The 20,997-nt window shown below is 37.7% G+C and overlaps 1 protein-coding gene across 1 annotated transcript in view; it reads left to right on the top strand.

Annotated features, from left to right (window-relative positions):
- The window catches only part of pknox2 (pbx/knotted 1 homeobox 2), a 98,341-nt gene extending 78,632 nt beyond the window's left edge, over positions 1-19,709 (top strand). The window contains exons 6-17 of the mRNA XM_073874673.1: positions 2,604-2,789; positions 3,060-3,195; positions 3,590-3,687; positions 6,234-6,353; positions 6,715-6,791; positions 6,941-7,116; positions 7,210-7,440; positions 11,926-12,108; positions 15,676-15,818; positions 17,523-17,737; positions 18,112-18,845; positions 19,277-19,709. Of these exons, the coding sequence (XP_073730774.1) occupies positions 2,604-2,789; positions 3,060-3,195; positions 3,590-3,687; positions 6,234-6,353; positions 6,715-6,791; positions 6,941-7,116; positions 7,210-7,440; positions 11,926-12,108; positions 15,676-15,818; positions 17,523-17,737; positions 18,112-18,845; positions 19,277-19,335 (2,358 nt within the window). The 3' untranslated portion in view covers positions 19,336-19,709. The remainder of the gene's footprint in view (positions 1-2,603; positions 2,790-3,059; positions 3,196-3,589; positions 3,688-6,233; positions 6,354-6,714; positions 6,792-6,940; positions 7,117-7,209; positions 7,441-11,925; positions 12,109-15,675; positions 15,819-17,522; positions 17,738-18,111; positions 18,846-19,276) is intronic.
- The last annotated feature ends 1,288 nt before the right edge of the window (positions 19,710-20,997 follow it).

Here is a 20,997-nt window from a genome sequence, read left to right as displayed (position 1 = left end):
ATTATATAAACATACAAATATATCAAATGAAAGAACAGACCCTCTGCTTTCAAACAAACAATAAACAAACAAACTTATAAACTCTTAAATATGGGTATTTTTCTTTAAAAATACAAATTTTTTAGTAAAAAGCTGAAATAATGACATTGTTTTAAAGGAATTTTGATTGGGAGCAGATTCAGGACGAATATCAAAACATACACAGAGTTTAAAATTAGTAAATAACTTTTTTGCTTCATTTTTTTTTATTAATTGGGTAAGTTATAAATTGCGCCATCTGAAAAATGGATGTATTACAGATTAACATTAAAATTAATCAGGAACATATTTTTTCTATGCAGATGTTTTCTGTTAATCAACGAGATAACTAGTCAATGGCGGGGAAAGAGATAAATAAATTTCGACCCCGTATATGAAATCGAAGATAAAGTCTCATAATTTGATGCTGTATTTTAAATGTGACCCTGACTTTCTTACTTCGTTTTGTCTTGGTTCAGTAAAAATATATAAAAATTCTTAAAGGGACATTCAATGAAAATCAGACTTTTCCATGTTTAAGTGCTATAATCAGGTCCCCAGTGCTTCTACCAAACCAGAAAACATGAAAAATAGCAACCCTGTAACTTTGTTTTGGTAAGGCTCTCTCTGCAAGCATGTGAATATATAGGTCATTCGGATTTCGCTCCCCCCATGACATATTAAGGGGATCTTTTTATAATGATACCGCCCATCATTTGCGCTATCCAACCATGATGCGGCCTCACGAGTTCGAAAGACAGAGAGAATAAATGACTGACAGCACGATGCGTTTGTATTCCCTCAAACACAAACAGTAGCCTACAATCTTATAACTTGTAGTTTTAATAATCTTTTTAAAGGTTGAATTAACGTTCTAAATGATTAACGCTATCTTAGTGCAAGAGAGAGAGAGAGAGAGAGAGAGAGAGAGAGAGTGAGAGAGAGCGAGTGAGAGAGAGCGAGTGAGCGAACGAACGAGAGAGAGAGAGAGAGAGAGAGAGAGAGAGAGAGAGAGCAACGCGAAGGTTCACTTTCATCAATACAAGTATGTTGTTTAATTTGTTTCTCTGAAGTTTTTATGAATGAACACGAGGATTTATGCACTGCACGAGACAGAGTGAGAGAACAACGCGTATTTACTATCATACACAATAAATATGTTGTTTAATGTTTCTCTGAAGTTTCAAATGAATATGAGGAGTCACAAGACAGAGAGTGAGAGACTGACAGAAACGCGAATGTCATGTGATCTGTTTCTCTAAAGTTTAAGCATTAAACGTGTTGTTTTATTACAGATCATTTAAATGTGCTCGTGTGGTTTGGTCAAAAAGTAAACTTCTGAGTGTTTGTGGACGTGTATTTTATTGTAACATGCTGAAAATCATTTTGCCTGTTTAAAACACTGGCAGCATGAGACCTAAAAGTCTTTATTTTTATTCCACAATGTTCCCCATCTGCTGATAAACATGTATTTAGTATGCATAAAACAAATGATTGGCTTTTTAAACTTGTTCAAATATATAATGCTGAACATCGCTTGCTAACTTCTTTCGTGAGAGAATCTCACGAGTCATGTCTACAGCGCCAGCGCTTGAGACTCCGCCCACCTGAGCAGCTCATTTGGTTTTAAAAGGATACACACAAAAGCGGTGCATTTTTGAATAGTAATTTTTTTCTTGAACATTTTTTTTTGAAGTGTACACTGCAAAAATGACTTCCTTACTTAGTATTTTCAGTAAAAATATCTAAAAATTCTTAAATTAAGATGTATTTTCTTGATAAGCAAAAGGACCTAGGAAAATAAGTCTAGTTTTTAGACAAAAAAATATAAACTTTAAGTAAATTTTTGCTTAAAACAAGCAAAAAAATCTGTCAATGTAATAAGAAAAATTTTCTTGAATTAAGTGTAAATTTGATATTTTTGGTCTAAAAAATACTTATTTTCTTGGGTCGTTTTGCTCATCAAGTAAAAGCATCTTCATTTTTTAATATTTTAACTGAAAACAATTTAAGCATTTTTAGATATTTTTACTGAAAACAAGACAAAAATAATTTCATCATCAATTCAAAATAATTTTTTGCAGTGTAGCAACTGCATCCACTCACAAATTTTTTTGTGAAAAAAAGAAGTTTTGATATATTTACGGTATATCTTCATGATCCTTACTTAATATCCTAATGATTTTTGGCATAAAAGAAAATCTCAATTTTGACCCATAGCCTATGATGTATTTTGGGCCTGTGCTACTTACGACTGGTTTTGTTATCCAGTGTCACAAATATCAAGTGCTATTCAGCTCAGTTCTCGCTTTAGTTATATAAGGGAAATTTCCCAACCCCAACATTCCTCGAGAATGGATGTTTCTTTGTTTCTTCTTTTTTTTGTGCGTCGTTTGAGTGTGATTTTTAGCTAATATAGCAAACATCAAATACGCCCAGTTTAATAGAAAAGATTAAAAATACAGGAAAACTACAGAAAAATATGTAAACAGGATGATAGTGATATAGAATGGGAAAATACGGGAGAATCTTGGGAAAATGGGAGGGTTGACAGGTGGAAGCATAATCGTTTTTGTTGTATGTAGATGGTCAAAGCAATCCAAGTGTTGCGGATCCACCTGCTCGAGCTGGAAAAGGTGAACGAGCTCTGTAAAGACTTCTGCAACCGTTACATCACCTGCCTCAAGACCAAGATGCACAGCGACAATCTGCTACGGAACGACTTGGGCGGACCGTATTCACCGTCACAGACCAGCCTCGGTCTGCAGCAGGTGACTCACAAACACCTCTCCTTCCTCACATCTAAAGGCTGTTTCGAACACATAAACACAACATCATATGAATGCACACGCTTGGAGCGGTAACATTTACCCACATTCCCTAACAAATTCTTCTCGAAGGGACACAAAAGGTCACATTTGGCTTGACCCTTTCAACTGACCTTTGCGTGAGATGACATGCATGCCAGAATTTCTCTGGAAACATCCGGTGCTTCTCAAATGTGGAAAATAATCTCCTAATGTTTTCTCTTCTACCGATAGGATCTCCTCCAAAACTCATCTCCGTCCCTCACCTCCGTATCCAGCACCGTCAACCCCTCCGGGATCGTGGTCCCTGCCGGCTCGCTCCAACAGAACAATGTTTCCATGACCACTATCAACTCTCAGGTGGTCTCAGGTTAGAACCAATCATGAGTCCAAATAGTTTTTATTTATATATAATTTATTATCTAGCTAGCAAGGCAAACATTGGACCTCCATTTAATGCACTTATCTTCTTCATCCTTTGAATAATTTTGTCTTTACAACCATCCCACACAGACCGCTAGTTTCACAGAGTGAATAAAAATTTTTAAATGGTGTGAAATTAAGCTGTTTAGCAGCAAAACAACAACTCCTCGTCCTCCTCTTAAGTTGTTCAGAATTCCCTTTTGTTTCATTTTGGCGAGGTGACTGCGAGATGAATCGGTTTGTTTTTGTGCTGCAGGGTAATTATGTTTTCAGTCTTGTTCATTGCAGGCAGGGATCACCTGTGATAACCTCAGTCCTTTGTCTGTAACCGAATCCCACAGGTGGGACGCTGTATCAGCCAGTGGCGATGGTTACCTCACAGGGGCAGGTGTTAACCCAGGGCTTACCGCAGGGAACCATCCAAATCCAAAACAATCAGGTGAGGGCAACCTTGTTCAACAGAAAACACTTGCTGTTTTTTGCTGCTCTGATGCTGAGGCACCGCTACGCAGTAGCTTATTCATTCACATGCGATGTAAAATTGGACAAAAATGAAGCAAAATTGATAATAGATTAAATTTATTTTGCGAAATTAAAATGTAAACAGTCATGATTCAAATCAAAACATTTTGCACTAAATTAAAATATGTTGGAAAACCTAAAATCTCATTGCTTCTTGTGTGTCTTCAACTGGTACTTTTATTGTGTTGATGGTCGTCGGAAGCATAGACTGTACAAAAGATGGACGTAGTGCATCGTATATAGACCAAAATCACTTTTCATACCAGTCTGTAAACATCTTAATTTGCTGTAAAGCTATGCATTTTAACATGGAAGTCTATGGGAATGGACTCCCTTTTGGATCCAGCCTCTAGCGACCAGTCGATAAATTGCATTTTAAGTCACTTCTGTGTTGGCTTCATCAGAGAGATCGGAAGGTTGCCCCTCGCTTTGGAGGCAGCATTCCATGGCATCAAGGCACATTCGAATCCAATGTTTGGTTTACTTTCTGACTCCTGAGATATCTTCATCGTCTTGTCCCACAATTTTATGCGTGTGTGTGTGTGCGCGGGGAATGTGATTGGTCGAGCCTGGTTGAGTTCGAAAAATAAAATGGCTGCCAAGAAAGTGGGAGGATCACAAATTTAGTGTAGATAAAGTTATATTTCACTTTTTACACCTTTTGATTGCAGTTTTCCAATATGGGATTAGTTATCACAAAGGTGCTCTCTGTTTGAAGGATTAGTCCATTTTCTTTAAAAAGAAATCCGGATGGTTTGCTCACCACCATTTCATCCAGCGTGTTGGTGTCTTTCTTTGTTCAGTCGAGAAAAAATTATGTTTTTTAAGGAAAACATGCCAGGATTTTTCTCATTTTAATTGACTTTAATGGACCCCAACACTTAACAGTTGTAATGCAGTTTAAAATAGCATTTTCAAAGGACTCTAAACGATCCCAAACGAGGCAGAAGGGTCTTATTTAGTGAAACGATTGTCATTTTGGCAAGAAACATAAAAAATATGCACTTTTAAACCACAACTTCTCATCTTCCTCCAGTCAGCATCACAGATGATGTATGTGAAACTACGCCCCAGTGTTTACAAGTGTGGACCGTTCCGAAGTTGTTGTATGTCGAATGATACTTATTAATGTCTTTGTGTCAGTTTATTGTTTAAAATGACAAGAAATGTGCGTTTCATATAAGGAAGACGAGAAGTTGTGGTTTAAAAGTGCATATTTTTAATTTTCTTGCCAAAAATGAAAATCGTTTCGCTGGAGGAGACCCTTATGCCTCGTTTGGGATTGTTTGGAGTCCGTTGAGACTGCAATTTTGGACTGCATTGGACTGTTGGGTGTTGGTGTCCATTGGGGTCCATTAGAGTGGGAGAAATCCTGGAGTGTTTTCCTCAAAAAACATAATTTCTTCTCGACTGAACAAAGAAAGACATCGGCATTTTGGATGACATGGTGGTGAGTAAATTATCTGAATTTATTTATTTTTTTAAGAAAATGGACTAATCCTTTAAATTTCAAACAGAATTCTATTACACTGCCTATAAAAGCTGTCCGAATGCTTTTCCCGGAGCTGCCTTCATGCCACCGAAGTCATTGCCTCACGAGGCAGCGAGGCAACAAGTCAGCTGGCTTCGGTTTCGGTCGCAGCCTTGGCCAGATGACTGTAGCCTTTATGGATATCTAACTTCAGGCCAAAGCGTTCCTCTGCAGGCAGGCTGGAAAAAGATTTCCGTAGCTACATCTCCAACAGTCTTTCAGTAATAATACCCCTGCATGAAGCCTCCAATTAATTCACCCGGTTTCCTGAATCACACACTTACACGCTCACCCCCAGTTAATGTGTATATGTGTGTGTGTGTGTGTGTGTTTTGAGTAGAGGAAGGGGAAGAAACCACATGATACCCAGCTGCAAATGTAATGAGGAGGTTGTTTTTAGAGCTTGAATATTATTTATTTATTTTAAAATTTTTAAGTCAGTGGGGAGCTGCTGCTTTTTATGGCTTTCGGTGGCAATGGTAGCATGAAATTAATTATCCTTATTTTCAAAGCGGAAATGTAAATTTTTTCCTTTTCGTCTTTTATGAATTTATTTATCTGTGCATGAAATGCCGGCAGATTATGCATCTTAAACTTCTATGAAATGTTAATATGTCGGTCTCCGGATGGCAAAAAGCGACAGAAATTAAATGGCATTAAAACGCATTCACACTTTCGCATTTCTCCTCGGCTCTCTTTAGTCGTGCTTAAAGACGTTTCTGCGTCCCTTGCGGTTGATGAAAGGCTTTTGTAAATGTAGCCTGCGTGGCTTTAATTTTTAGGTATCATTACTTCAATTGCGTTGCTATGGTGACTAAAGGCATTCCTGCCCCTGCCAAAGAATTGGTGACTGGCGACTCTCTTTGTTTCCGTGGCAACTGCCCCTCCCTCTCTCTCCTCACTTCCATCTCTCGTCTCTCTGTTCTTCAAAGGTGAACCTGGACTTGTCTGCACTCTTGGACGGCGATGACAAGAAATCAAAAAACAAAAGAGGCGTTCTTCCCAAACATGCCACAAACATTATGCGTTCCTGGCTGTTCCAGCATCTCATGGTGGGAAACTCGACAAAACTCTCACGTTATTGCACTACCAAACAAAAACGGGGTTAAAGATATAGTTCAGAATATAATTTCAGTATACTTTAATTTGATCTGGTTCTTAAAAGTTACATCAAAAGAGAAGACCATAACACACAATGGTTTTGCAATAATCTCAAGATGTGTTTTATTGGGCAGTTGTGGTTAGGATGTCTCACCCCAAATTTTTTGCCAAATACATATACATACAGATGCCATATATCATTTCTCATTGCTTATATGATAGCTTGAATATAAAGTGGAAGTATAAAGCATACCATACTGTCCTTATATATAACTCTGTGGTTTTGATAGTGGTCCTAATTTTCTTTTCCAGCATCCTTATCCCACAGAGGATGAGAAAAGGCAGATCGCAGCACAGACAAATCTTACCTTGTTACAGGTGAACAACTGGTAAGGGAAACTGTGTAAAACTAAAGTGCATTAGTTGTCTGCAGTGCAATGCAATCCACAGCAATATGGCGCCATCTAATGGCTACAACCAGAAATTGTTCTTAAGGAGGTTCATTTTTTTCTCTCTCTTTATCTCTCCCTCCCACAAGGTTTATCAATGCCCGCAGGCGTATACTGCAACCCATGTTGGATGCCAGTAATCCTGACCCGGCCCCCAAAGCCAAGAAGATGAAATCCCAGCACAGACCCACACAGCGCTTCTGGCCTGACTCCATTGTAGCCGGAGTCCTGCAGTCACACGGATCCCACTCCACAAACTCAGACAGTTAGTCAATGAAATACTCCCTCTTTAATAACTTGCAGAAAAGTAGTGATAGAGATTTATTTGCGTGTGTATTTGCGTGTGCATGTCTTTTAGGCTCGCTGGGAATGGACGGCCTGCAGCCTCTGTCATCGGATTCGGCCACATTGGCGATGCAGCAAGCCATGCTGGGAGGAACGGACGATTCGATGGACGGGTCAGAGGATGAAGATGAAGAAGAGGAGGAAGAGGAGGGAATGGATGATGAGGAAGAGGAGGAAGAAGATGAAGAAAGCGATGGCATTCGACGGAGAGATTTGGGGCTCAACCACAACAACGGACTGGAGTAAATGATCGGATACCCGAAAGCGACGTCATTGATCATTTAAACACCCCCTTACTGGTTTCAATGGACACTGGGTGCCATGGAACGTCCAATCAGAATTTAAAATGAGGGGCTTGTTAAAAATAAAGTGGAAATTCATGTTAAATATGACATTTTGGGAGATTGCAACAAGAACGAACTGTACTGTATATCGGGCAGCCATGCTACTCTCATGCATATAATCCATTTAAGCCTTACTTTATTTCATGTTTCCTTGGTTCTCAGGTGTCCCAGCATGGCATAACGTCTCTATCCTCTTTTACATCTTAACCATGCAATGAATCAATGTTTTAGGCATGTTATTTTTTATTTTTGTAGAGTAACGAAACAATTCTTCGAAGTTTGAAAAAAGAAACACGGTCTAAATGCCTGACAGCACAATGTATGTACATTTGATAGTGATGCATTTACCAAGACACTTCATATTTATTTTCTAAAACTGGAAACTGCCCTCATGGATGCCCTCATTCATTGTTTGAGTGCAAATCTGGGCCTCGTTCAAAACAAAAGCATGCTGGAGTGCCAAGCATCTCTTTCAATGTACGGAGAAAAAAAACTCTACAAACGTTTACTGAAGAACAATGCAGGAATTAAGACATTTCCAGGTGCGTGTCACACCCTGAAACGCCCCTATGTGAAGGACAATGCAAAAACTGTGAAGATATTTCCGAGCTTTCGAGCCGTGTCTACACATCGAATCACCTTGTTTCTGATGTGATGTTTAGAAAAGACAGAGGATGTTTTTTGAATGTTATTATTGCAGTCGGTCTTTGTGAAGTACATGTTTCTCATAATCCTTTTATCGGTTGTTTTTTAAATGGTTCTTCCAGAGCAAGTGACATAGGGGAGGTTTTTAATTTGTTTGTATACATTGTTGTCATAATCTATTGTGTTTCAGTAGACCATTTTTGATAATTAAAAGATATGACTCTAGTGAATCTGGCTGTCATTTTGCAATGCAAGCTGTACATGTGCTCTAAATGGTCAGATATATAAACATACAGGTATGCATATATTAGTATTATGTTAAAACTTTTTTTCAATCCTGCATGTTAGTCTTCGATTACTAGAACCCAAAATAGGGGAATATTTTTGAGTTTCTAAATTTCTGATATTGTTTTGCATATCAATAAGCATCACAGTGTTATAATGCAATCGTGACATAATAGTGTTTCTGTATCTCAATTGCTTTTGCATCCTAAAGGTCATGAGTTCGAACTTACACTGTAAAAATTCCTTTAAGTTTAAACATCTTGAATTAATAAGTCATTTCAACTTTTTTTACTAGTAAGAAGTAGGGATGTCACGATTATGAAATTTCTGATGGTTAAATGCCTAATAAATTGTGACAATTATGATTAATTGCCTGTTTTAGGGCTTTGGCTATTATGACGATTAATTGTCTGTTTTATTCCTTTGACATTTAATTCTCAGACATTTTTTGGTTTGTTCATGAAATAATTTTCACACATTGTTGCTATTATTTAAATTAAATCTTTTGCAAGGTTTACCTTAATACACGTAACACATACACTCAGCTAAAGGATTATTAGGAACACCTGTTCAATTTCTCATTAATGCAATTATCTAATGCACCATGTCACAAAGCTCGAATCGTTTCAAATTGGTTTCTTGAACATGACAATGAGTTCACTGTCCTAAAATGGCCCCACGGTCACCAGATCTCAACCCAATAGAGCATCTTTGGGATGTGGTGGAACAGGACCTTCGTGCCCTGAATGTGCATCCCACAAATCTCCATCAACTGCAAGTTGCTATCCTATAAATATGTAACAACATTTCTAAAGAATGCTTTCAGCACCTTGTTGAATCAATGCCACATAGAATAAAGGCAGTTCTGAAGGCGAAAGGGGGTCAAACACAGTATAAGTATGGTGTTCCCAATAATCCTTTAGGTGAGTGTAAATAAAAGTAATTATTTAATTAATATATCTTTAAAAAATGGAAAATTCTTCATTAGAAATAAACACAATAAAGTGTCTGAAAAATAACGGAAAATAAAAATGCAATTAAAATAAACTGACTATACCAGAACAGGCATTAAATAGTAGCCATTAGCCAATCCTACTAAGGTCTCGTTTATACAGGCGCTGCAGCTCCCCCTTGTGTTTTTTAGAGAGATGTGCAATCATTAAGGTGTTTTGAAATCATTGTGATGAGACGATTATTGAATCATTATGACAGCCCTAGTTAGAAGTTGCTAAAAATTATAACAAATAAAGTTGTAATAACTTAAGCCCATTCAACTTTATACCAACTCCTCACTAGCATTGGCGGCCGGTGACTTCTCTTCCGAGGGGCACGAATTTAAAATGAGTGTTTGGAGTGCCATGTTTGTGGCTCGTCATGTCAAAATATGTGTTTGGAGTGTCATTTCTGTGGCTCGTCATGTCAAAATATGTGTTCGTGCATTATATGAACCTATGTGCCTCATGCATGTTGTCAAAATATGTGCCTGTTGCACAAGCGTCAAAAAGGTTTATGATAAAAAAGACGCTCACGTTCACAAAATACTAGCACTAAACTTAACACTAAACGGATTATAAATGAGATTAAGCGAGTATCTGGCAAACATAAGCGTCTCTTTCATCATAAACCCCTTCGAAGCGTCTGCAGCAGGCACGTATTTTGACACAACACGTGATGCACATAGGTTCACATGACGCGACGAACACATATTTTGACATGATGAGCCACATACATGGTGGGCTAAATACGTTTTGACAAGCTTTGCATCGTGCACCCTCAAAAAAAGTCACCGTCCGCCACTGCTCACTAGTCAAGAAAGTTGAAATGACTTGTTAATTCAAGACAAACTTAAACATTTAAGTGCAACAAGGAATTACAATGCAGGATAGAGACATACTGTAAGAAATGTATTGGATAAAAACATCTGCCTAATGCATAAAGATAAGATGTAGAATAACTACAGAAACTAAAAGCCATTTATAGCCCCAGATTTTCTGCCAAATGCCTGTAAATTATCAGAAATTACAAGTGTAAAAAGTAAAAGTTGGATTAATTTAAAAAAAAGTGATTTCCCAGACAGGAGTTAGAGCAGTCCTAGACTAAAATAAATGTAAGAGCTGTCCAAACTGAAAACAACTTGCACTGACATATCTTAAAATACATGAGTGCCCTTTGTTTTGCCTCAAAATGCACACAAGTATGTTTTAGTAAGGCATGTTTGTTAAAACTAGATATATTTCCTTATTAAACTAAGGTCTAGTCCTGGCTTAAAATAATCCTTGTCTGGGAACCCCCCCCCCCAATGTTTTAGGTGTTACCAATTTAAGTAATTTTTTTTCACCTACATTTTTTATTTAAATTAAAATACTTCTGAAGTTATTTTTTAAGTTGACCCAACTTACTTTTTTACTGTGAATTTATGTTTTCTTTCATTTTTGTAGAATGACGATATAACACGAATCAATCTTTGTCCTTCATGATATCAGCAAAACAAGAATAAAAAGTGATTTCATGTTAGTGTATTTTTTACAGCACTATAAACTTCTTAAAGGTCTGTGTCCATCTGAAATGTTCAGTTCTGTATGTATATCTTGAACATGGCTGTAAAAGCAGGGCCATTCAGGACTGTTGTGTATAAATAGCGCAGAAATGACAGAGGTAAGAAAAGCCACATGGCCAAACGCATTTGAAGTGGAAGGCTGCCACCGGGCTGAGCATGTCAAGGAATTCGGTCGATCTACAAGACATCTCCACCCTACAGTATTCAAACCTCTCTCTTGCCACTGCCCCTGCTGATTTTGCCCCAGCAAACTCTTTAAATTACCCTGTAACCCAGCCCAGTACAGCCTCTCATTTTAACCAGACCTCCTTTAGTACTTAAGACCGTCGCCAACATCCCTGTCCTCTCCAGCCTCAGGACCAGTTCAATGGTGGATTGTTACAGTATACATTCTTCTACGGGACTCTTAAGGTACTGTACAAATATATGCAAATTATCTAAATAATTAATTGTATTACCAGTGTTTAACATTTCTAACATAATTAATCAAACATTATTTAATGCAAGACTTCATTTGAAACTTTATTTTGTATGAAGACTTATCATTTACTCTATTTGTCTGTCTGTCTCTCTTTCTGTCTGTCTCTTAACCTGACGAAAGTTGTTTGCCACCACAGCACTTTTTGGTTGTGTCTTTCTGTCTGTCAGTCTAATTATCTATTTATTGATCCACCGATCCATCGACCCATCTATATAAAAATGGCTGGGTTATTATACCCCATGGTTGCAACAACAACCCAACATTGGGTCATTTTTAATCCAGCATGTGTTTTGTCCAATATTTACCCATTATGGGTCAAAAATAACCCAGCCATTTTTAGAGTGCAGCACAACACAAAAATGTATCCAAAAACAATCAACCAAAAATAACTTTTTACTCTTCTATCGCTGTCCACAGTTGCCAGCATGTCTATTGCCAACACAGCCGCCCAGGCAATGCTCTCCGATGCCCTGCTGAGGGACAGTAATGGCGACAGACACCTGGAATTGGATTTGCCTTTGGATAAAGTCATCAAGTTTGTATCTGTGGGTCTGCCACTGCTTCTGGTGTCCATGGCGTTTGCCAGAGAGATTTCCATCGGTTAGCATCTCTTTTCTTCTTCCCAGTGTCAAACCGCAATTCACGTGATGCCAGAGTAGCATCGGCCCTGCAGTTATTTCGTAAAGCCTTAAGTTAATTGACTGACCATCAGCTTGAGCGGCCAATGACTAAACTAAACTAGAGTTAAACATCTGTTAATCATTATTACTTTAGCAATTTATATATGACACCTCTAACTGACTCAAGCTGCTTTTAAGGGCGAAATCTTGAGTGACTAGAACAACATGGGTGCCATTTCTCTAATACACTGCCGGAGGAATGTTGGCGATAAATGCCACTGCTCCTGCCAGTGCTGCATTGGAGGGAAGTGTGTGTTTTGTGCAAGCAGCTGACTTTGAGGTTGCAATCAGTTCCTTGGGAGCTGATCTGCAATCAGCTCATGCGGATGTTAATTGGCAGGAGGATGATTAAGAGAGACGTGCAGAGATGACAAGAGGCTGTAATTACAGTCAGCCTGCTCTTTCCCAGCTCTCTCTATTTTAGACTAACTAGAGGAGATGCTAATTAAAACAAGACGTGCGAGGCAAGCAGACAGCCATTTCTGGCTCAGATCGGGGTCTGACAACACTCAGGTTATTTGGTTAGAATCTATCAACACAAACTTTACAGCGAAAAAGCAAAATAACACTGCATGCTTATCCGGTTCGCAAACATACAGCCAGTGGGGTCAAAAAAATCTGAGGCCACTACCAAAAATGGTTCTAGTGTGCCGGCTGTACAAATTTAATGCAATGTTTATTGCAAAATATATGGTCAGTTTTAAAAACTTCAGTGAGTAGTAAAGAATAGGTGGAAAATGAACTTTCAGACTTGCACTATTTGGCATGCATTCCCCAGTTTTATGATGTCATGCACTTGAGCTGGCATGGAGTCCATGTATTGCAAATACCCAGCCTAATCTTAGGGAAATTTGTACGAATGCTTACGAAGTGAGAAAAAATTAAACCCCACCCCTAACCATAAAATCACAGGTGCGAAAGCAAATTTTACAAAACTGTCTGAATGTGGTCGCCTGGGCTCACAAGAATTCGTACATATTTTACAAGTTGGCTAATTCGAATCAATTCGTACAAAGTTAATCACATAAAAAACTATGATAATCATAAAAATCTCAATAACGAAACCCAACCCTTAACCTCGACCCTAACCCCAACGTTACGTGCAAAAGGAAATTGTACAAAAATGTCTGAATGTGGTCGTCTGATCTCACAAGAAACTGTACATATTTTAAGAGTTGGCTAATTTAAATTGATTCATACAAAGTGAATTGTATAAAAAAAACTCAATAAGGAAACCCAACCCTTAATCTCGACCCTAACACCAGCGTTACATGCAAAAGGAAATCATACAAAAATGTCTGAATGTGGTGCATGATCTCACAAGAAACTGTACATATTTTAAGAGTTGGCTAATTTTAATTAATTTGTATGAAGTTAATCGTATAAAAACCTTAATAACGAAACCCAACCCTTAACCTCAACCCTAACCCCAGCATTACGGGCAAAAGGAAATCATACAAAAATGTCTGAATGTGGTTGTCTGATCTTACAAGAATAGACCCCTTCAAGGTTTGTAAACATTGAATGACGATCGGGTGCACGCGCAGCATGGGGTCAAACTGTTCATACCATTTAGGCTTTATAATTTAATCTAACACGGCTGAAAAATGCTGACTTACCTCAAATGAAGTGAGCACTACAAACACAAGCCTCTTTGATCTTTGCATTGTCCCAGTCTGCACGTTAATTGCTTGCAGACGCAGATGTTGTATTTTTTTGTTTTTGAGATTCTGCATGAATCGCGAAAAACTTAACGGAAGACCTGGTGTGATTTTCACACCCCACGACGTAAGTAGGCATTTTTGACGATACTGAATAATACGCAACTCAATCTGCTGTAATGACTTTTCTGACCCCAACATGCGCAGTGGAAACTGCCTGCGACGTGAACCGTGAAGGGGTCTATTCGTACATATTTTATGAGTTGGCTAATTTAAATTAATTTGTACAAAGTTAATCGTTTAAAAAACCCCAATAACGAAACTTCACCCATAACCTCGACCCCAACGTTACGGGCAAAAGGAAATTGTACAAAAATGTCATAATGTGGTCGCCTGATCTCAGAAGAATTGTAACATATTTTACGAGTTGGCTAATTTCAATTGATTGGTACAAAGTTTATCGTACAAAAAACCTCAATAACGAACCCCCACCCTTAACCTCGACCCTAACCCCAGCGTTAAAGGCTGAAGGAAATCGTACAGAAATGTACAACTTAATACGAATTATTTAGCGTTATCTCATGTACGAGCTAATACGAACTAAAATATAATCTTATATAAATTTATAAATCCTTGTATATAATTGTAAAATAGAGATTTTTTTAATAAAACCATATATATAAAACATCGTAAAATGCATATGAATTCCCGTAAGATTGTGTTGCAAATCCTGATGATCCATGTTTCCCAGCATGATTTCAGAATATTAAAGGCAGAGTCCACAATGTTTGAAAAACGCTTTGGAAAAGGAGACGGACCGACTACCAAAACACACTTATAGCCAATCAGCAGTAAGAAGCGTGTCTACTAACCGACATCCTTGCCGGGTTGCGTATGTGTGGGGCGGGTCTATCAACAGAAGGTCCAGATTCTATTGGGGTAGGGGCGTGTTTGTTTAGGTGATTTCAAATATCAACATTGGCTTTCAAACATCATGTACTCCGTCTTTAAATGCTATCAGACTATATAAACACTATGGCAATTCGTATGTATTTTAAGAGGTGGCTAATTTGTATTAATTCGTACGACCACATTCGTACATTTTTCTACAATTTGATTTTGCCCCTGGGATGCTGAGGTTAGGGGCGGCATTATTGTTTTTTATTTTATGATAATTGTATGTTTTTGTACTATTCACTTTGTATGAATTCATACCAATAGCCAATAGAAGCAAGGACATTTTTACACTTAACCATTGATACAAGCGACTTACTGTGATCAGTGTCATAAATGTGCTTACGTTTAGCCATAGTGCAGATTTTAAAATATTTCTTTACATCATAGCTTTTTAAATTGCAGTCATATGACTTTGAACCATGTATATTTTGCTTAAACAGATTAAGATTAAAACTTTTCATCAGCACAGCATCAAATCCCTATTAATATCTCTCCTGCTTTAAAGCAATTTAATATCATATAATTTTCAGAGATGTTTTAAGGAGTTCTGTTCTCTGTTGCAGCAGATGTGGGGTACAGTATGTCATGTTCAGTGAGTAAATTGAAGGTTTAGTGTAGGTTTTGGATGGTGGCACACATGTTCAAGTGGTCTGTATGAAGTAAGGTTTGGCCTTCTTTTAGTAGCGGGATACACCCTACTACCCAGAAATCAAATCCTTCAAAGGGCGTTACTTACCACCATGGTAGTTCAACATCTGGATTCCTGGAAAAGTCTAGCCAACAGCTTTTGCTTTACACTTCAACGTTACAGTGTTAAACTTCTATAATTTATAACTCTGCATGTTAATTTTCTTTGTTTCTCCCCCCAGGACCACAGATCAGCTGCTTTCCTCCCAACAACTTCACAGCAAAGCAGGCAGCATATGTAGACACATACTGCTGGGACTCTCTAATGCACCACGAGTTTGACACAGATGGAAACTTTGAAGAACGTTCACTGTGGGTGCACAAAGTAAGTCATAAACACCGTTGTTAGATTATAAATACAGTAGGAATATAAAGTACAAGAGGTCAACGTTAAGATATATAGAGATAAAATAGAGGTATTTGCTTGTCTTCTGCTTCCCAAATGTTTGCAAAAGAATATTATGTAAAATTAATAGAGCTATGCTATCACAGCCTAATACGTAACTATTTATGAGGTGGCTAATTTGTATACATTTTCATAATATGAATCGTTAAAAGACCAACCTGATCTCACGAATTTCCGTAGTATAGTCACAGAATATTTTGCTCATTTATATTTGGGGTTAGAATGACTTTCTGTTACATAAAATGACATCCTAACCCTAACGCCAGGCGACAATGGTTTAAAAATCAGAATTTTTTTATAAACCAATAGTTAAAGTGACATCCTAACCCAAACTCCAAATCTATCCCCAAGCGACAATTTTTTAAAAATAGGAAAACCAATACGTGAAACTGACATGGAAAAGAAAGTCCGTGGTACGGACACAGAAAAATGCGGAGATCCGTGACAATCGCACGGAAAAATTAGCTAAATATTTCACCACAGAAATTTGTGAGATCAGGCAAAAAAAAAAAAACAATAATAAAACCCCACCCCTTAACCTAACATCACTGGGGTGAAAGCAGATCATACTGAAACAAACGAGATATGTTTGTATTCATACAAATGAATCACCTTGTAAAAAAGTCACAAACTGCCATAAGATTATGTTGGCTATCAACACTGTAAAAATTGCGGTAGTTATGCAGCTGTTTGCCAGTAAATTACTGTAGATTTAAATTTATGTTATTTACTGACAACAGTTTGTTCAAAGTTAAATAAACATTAAAGGTCCCGTTCTTTCTGTGTTTTTGAAGCTTTGATTGTGTTTACAATGCACAATATAACGTGTTCATGTTTCACGTGTACATTTTTTTATAGTATTTTTCATATAATTTAATCTCTATAAAAGATGATGTCTACCTTGTTTTATGAAGTCCCTCCTTCAGAAATACATAACGAGTTCTGATTGTGTAGCTTGTTTAGTTTGTTGTGATTGGACAGCCACTTAACTTAGCAGAGCCGTGTGAGCTTAGTTTGGCGACTGACGTATTTCTGTGGGTGGAGTTTAGTCAAAAATTCTGTTATTGATGTCATTTAAGCGTGAAGTAGAGGATAAAACTATAAAGAATAAAACTATAAAATAACGCAAAAAAGCATTCTGAGAACCAAAAATCCTCATCAACCTTTTTCTGTTCTTTATTTTCAAATTTTGGGTCCTAGAATGCTTTGCATGAGGCTGTTATTTTAAAGCTTTATTCTGTAAAGACAAAGACTTGTTAATGTTTATTTAACTTTGAAGAACTTTTAACTGTTGTCAGTAAATAACATAAATTTAAATCTACAGTAAGTAACTGGCAAACAGCCTCAAGCAATATTGTAATTTTACAGTGAATTTTACTCTACAGTTATTACTGCATTTCAACAGTTGTCTCATTTGTGGGTATTTTTATGTCTACTGAATAAATTAAGGTGTAACAATAAACAAAGTTGATACTAATACAAGAATCCCTTTTGTGAAAAAAAATCCCTCTTGTATTTGCTGTAAAAATTGCATGTATACCAAACTGTCGAAATTTCTACAGAACTATCTATAATTCTTATCATAACAAAACTGATTTGTTTTCTTCCCTTTGGCATCTTCAGATTTTTCCATACTCCTTATTGGTCATGGCCGTGATGATGTACATACCTACTTTGATATGGCGTTTTCTGGCCACGCCCAGCCTGAGCTCTGACCTGCTCTTTATCATTGATGAACTGGACAAATCTTACAACCGCTCCGTCCGTCTGGCTCAAAACATTCTGGAGCTTAAAGAAAGAACCGATGACCCTTTGCAGTTTCAAGCTGAGCTTGAGAGGTATCTCATATTATGAACATGCTTCTTCTTTTAAGTTTTAAAAGTGAAATGTTTGATTTTCGGTGCCAATAGCATCAGGAAATAAAATTTCTACCTGAATAGGCAATCAGTCTACCATTGTTTGGACAAACAGAACTCAAACGGTACTATTGGCTAGGCCAAGATTATTACTATATTTGATCGGCTAGCTGGGATGCACAGACAAACATCCTTTTAAGTTGTATGTTGTTTAACACATTTCAATTTAATTTATGCATTTGCAAAGCTTAAAAAAAGAATTTATAATTATTACTGCAGGCATATGAGAAAATATGTTAACCATCTCCTGAACCCAAGAAATATTATTCTAATAAATGTCACGTCTGTCTCTTTAGAGCCAAACGCATGCGATACTTTGAGTACCCCCTGCTGGAGAGATACATGCAGTGCAAGCACGGCTCCTATTTCCTGGTCAGCATGCTTTTCTTGCGAAGTTTCCTTCTGCTGACCTTCATGTCTGCATCGTGCCTGTACTTGGTCTACTTCCACCTCTCCGCGTTCCTGCAAGATGAATTCAGCTGTTACGTACGCACCGGGCTCCTGCGTGACCAGCCCTGGGTGCCTGAGCTCGTTCAGTGTAAAATGACTGGCCTGCTTGTGTTCCAGGTCATTAGCGTGGCTAACGGTGCCGTCTATGTGCTGCTGGGCCCTATTGTTCTCTTTAGCCTACTGCGATTGTTCTGTTGGGACACGACCTTCCTCTCTCTTTACGAGGTGCTGCCTGCGTTAGGCCTCATCAGCGGGCAGAAACTGGGCTGCCCGCTTAATGACCTGAACGTGCTGCTGCTCTTCCTACGCGCCAACGTAGCACAACTGCGTTCGTACGGGCGCCTGAGGGCCGTCTGTTCCCTCGCGCCTCCTCGAGTGAAGGCCGGAAAGCGCTTGATGACGGAGGAGCAGGCTGAAGAGGCGGCGGAGGCTGTGGAAGAGCTCGAGGAGGAGATTAGGGAGGCCAGAGAGGAGGGCAAGCTTAATCTTGTAGACCTCATGACTGCGTTGGGAGCAGCCAGAGGGAAAGTAGTGCACTGCCCACAGCAGCACCCCCTTGTGGAGGAAGACATGACGCTCGGTACAGTCACTCTGATATATGTGCTCAAACGCATCTTGCTTGTTGGTGTTTTCGTGGCTATTATATGGGATGTTCAGAAAATCATCAGATTAGCTTGATGTGCTCAATGTTGACCATTGCATGTGATGCAACCTTTTATGTATTTAGTGTGTATGTGAATATCATTTTATTATCAGGATAAAAAAAAACATGACATTTCTCGAAGATATACAAATTTTAGATAATATGGTGCATACCAACCTTTTAAAGTTGTACATATTAGACAATCTAACTAGTTATAAAGGAGGCTATAATTTGAATAGTTTTACAGACAAAATTTTAGGTTTTGATATATTTCAGCACTTTATTTACCTTTAGGTTGTTAACCAGATGAATAAATAAATAATAAATAAAGACTTATGCCCCTAACAGAACTCTCTGTTTCTTTACAGAGCCAAACCACCATGGGTACCATGAGTTGCAGGAGACTACAACATGTTGTTTTGCCTAAAGCACCAACCAGTGGACTGGTCCTGTAGGAAACTAAAGGCCTTGTAGAACAGCTAAATCTATGAGATGAATAATGATGAAGATAGCGATTAGTTTACTCTTTAAAATCATTTTCTTTCAGTCTAGAATTAAAATTAAAGCCTAGACTTAAATAAATCCCTATGGGTGTCTGACACACCTTAGGAATACAAAAAGCAGAAATCTGCATTATAATATAACCTTTCAAAAAGCCTCCAAAATAGAGTTTCCATACTGTATAACTTAAGCATATTACATATCTCTATTTATTTTTTATTTTTTTCATTCTAATTATCTATTCTGGGTGAATACTAGCATAATCATCTTTTAAAAAAAAAAAAAATTGTTTGTATCTGATATTGGCTTCATTTATTTCCACATTACACAGTACAGTGATCCTATATCAGCGCTCCTCAATCAAAGCACTAAAAATATCTGATATATCGACAGCACCTAAACGAAAATGACATATACTGTGTTGGTTTGTGATGCATTCCAGCAACCGAATTTGAATTTTTATTTTTTTAAACAATCATTTACTACTGTCGACCTCTTTCAGTTTTCGCTGTGGCTCATTGAAAGTCTGTTTGGAGAGGTGCTATACTGTGTCCGGATGCTCAGTCCATCTGCTGCCCTCTCTGTGTGAGATCCATTTGCTCAGCACCAATGTTTGATCTCAAAGACCTTTTATTCTCACAGTATGGCCACACAGACAGAAACCTGAGGAAGGAAAAAGGCAAAACTTTGTGGGTTTTGTTGGACAAGAGAAAATTAGATGTTGGTTATTTGAATTTTATAAACAATTTCAAGTAGGTAACATTCAGATAAACACACAACTATTCTGATATAAAAGACCTGTATACATATGGGTGAGTATATAATTGCAGGTACTGGTACTGATGTCTAAAGTCAATATTTTTCCATCTTTTTTTCAAATGGTTATATTTTTTTATTATTTTAAAAGTTTGTACTCATTGGCATGGATCATAAGATGTCACTGGCCATATCAACACTCTAAAAACAAACGGTGCTAAATAGCACTTAAAGTGCTTCACTGGCTCATAATCATATAGGGAACCATTTTGGGTGCCACGTAGCACCTGTGTAGAACCATATTGTGCTATATAGAACCATATTTGGTTCTTCATAGGTGCTTTATAGGTGCTATATGGCGCTAGAAATGGTTCCCCTATCATTACGGACTTTAAGGGCTATTTAGCACTATTTATTTATTATTTTAGAGTGAATATAATATTGTCCATGAAAAGGGCCTTATATAGTTGAAAATCATGATTTTTTGTTGTCTTTTTTGTTATTTCTTTTTTGGACAATTTTTGTTGTCCGAATTAGTCAGTTTACAATTAGTAAAATATACATTTTAAAACACCTGTCGGAACGCATTTTTTTGCAGTTATTTTTGTGTGAGCATATCAGTGAACACCCCTGACCACTCAGTAAGTTTCACGTCTTTGTAAACGAAAGTTTCATGCATTTTAGGGAGGATTGTTCCAGTGCACCTATGCAGCCATTGTAGAGGTGGGGGGTAAAACATCAAACATCCGAAAATTCTCGGGCCAGCATCATATGTCCAAATTTCAGTCAAAACCATTCTATTTCACCATAAACAATCTGAAAACAGGGCTTT

This window comes from Misgurnus anguillicaudatus, chromosome 12, assembly GCF_027580225.2.
Source record: "Misgurnus anguillicaudatus chromosome 12, ASM2758022v2, whole genome shotgun sequence".
NCBI classification, from domain to species: domain Eukaryota; kingdom Metazoa; phylum Chordata; class Actinopteri; order Cypriniformes; family Cobitidae; genus Misgurnus; species Misgurnus anguillicaudatus.
The sequence above is the reverse complement of the archived record's forward strand: the minus strand, read 5'-3'. Positions and strand labels throughout refer to the sequence as shown.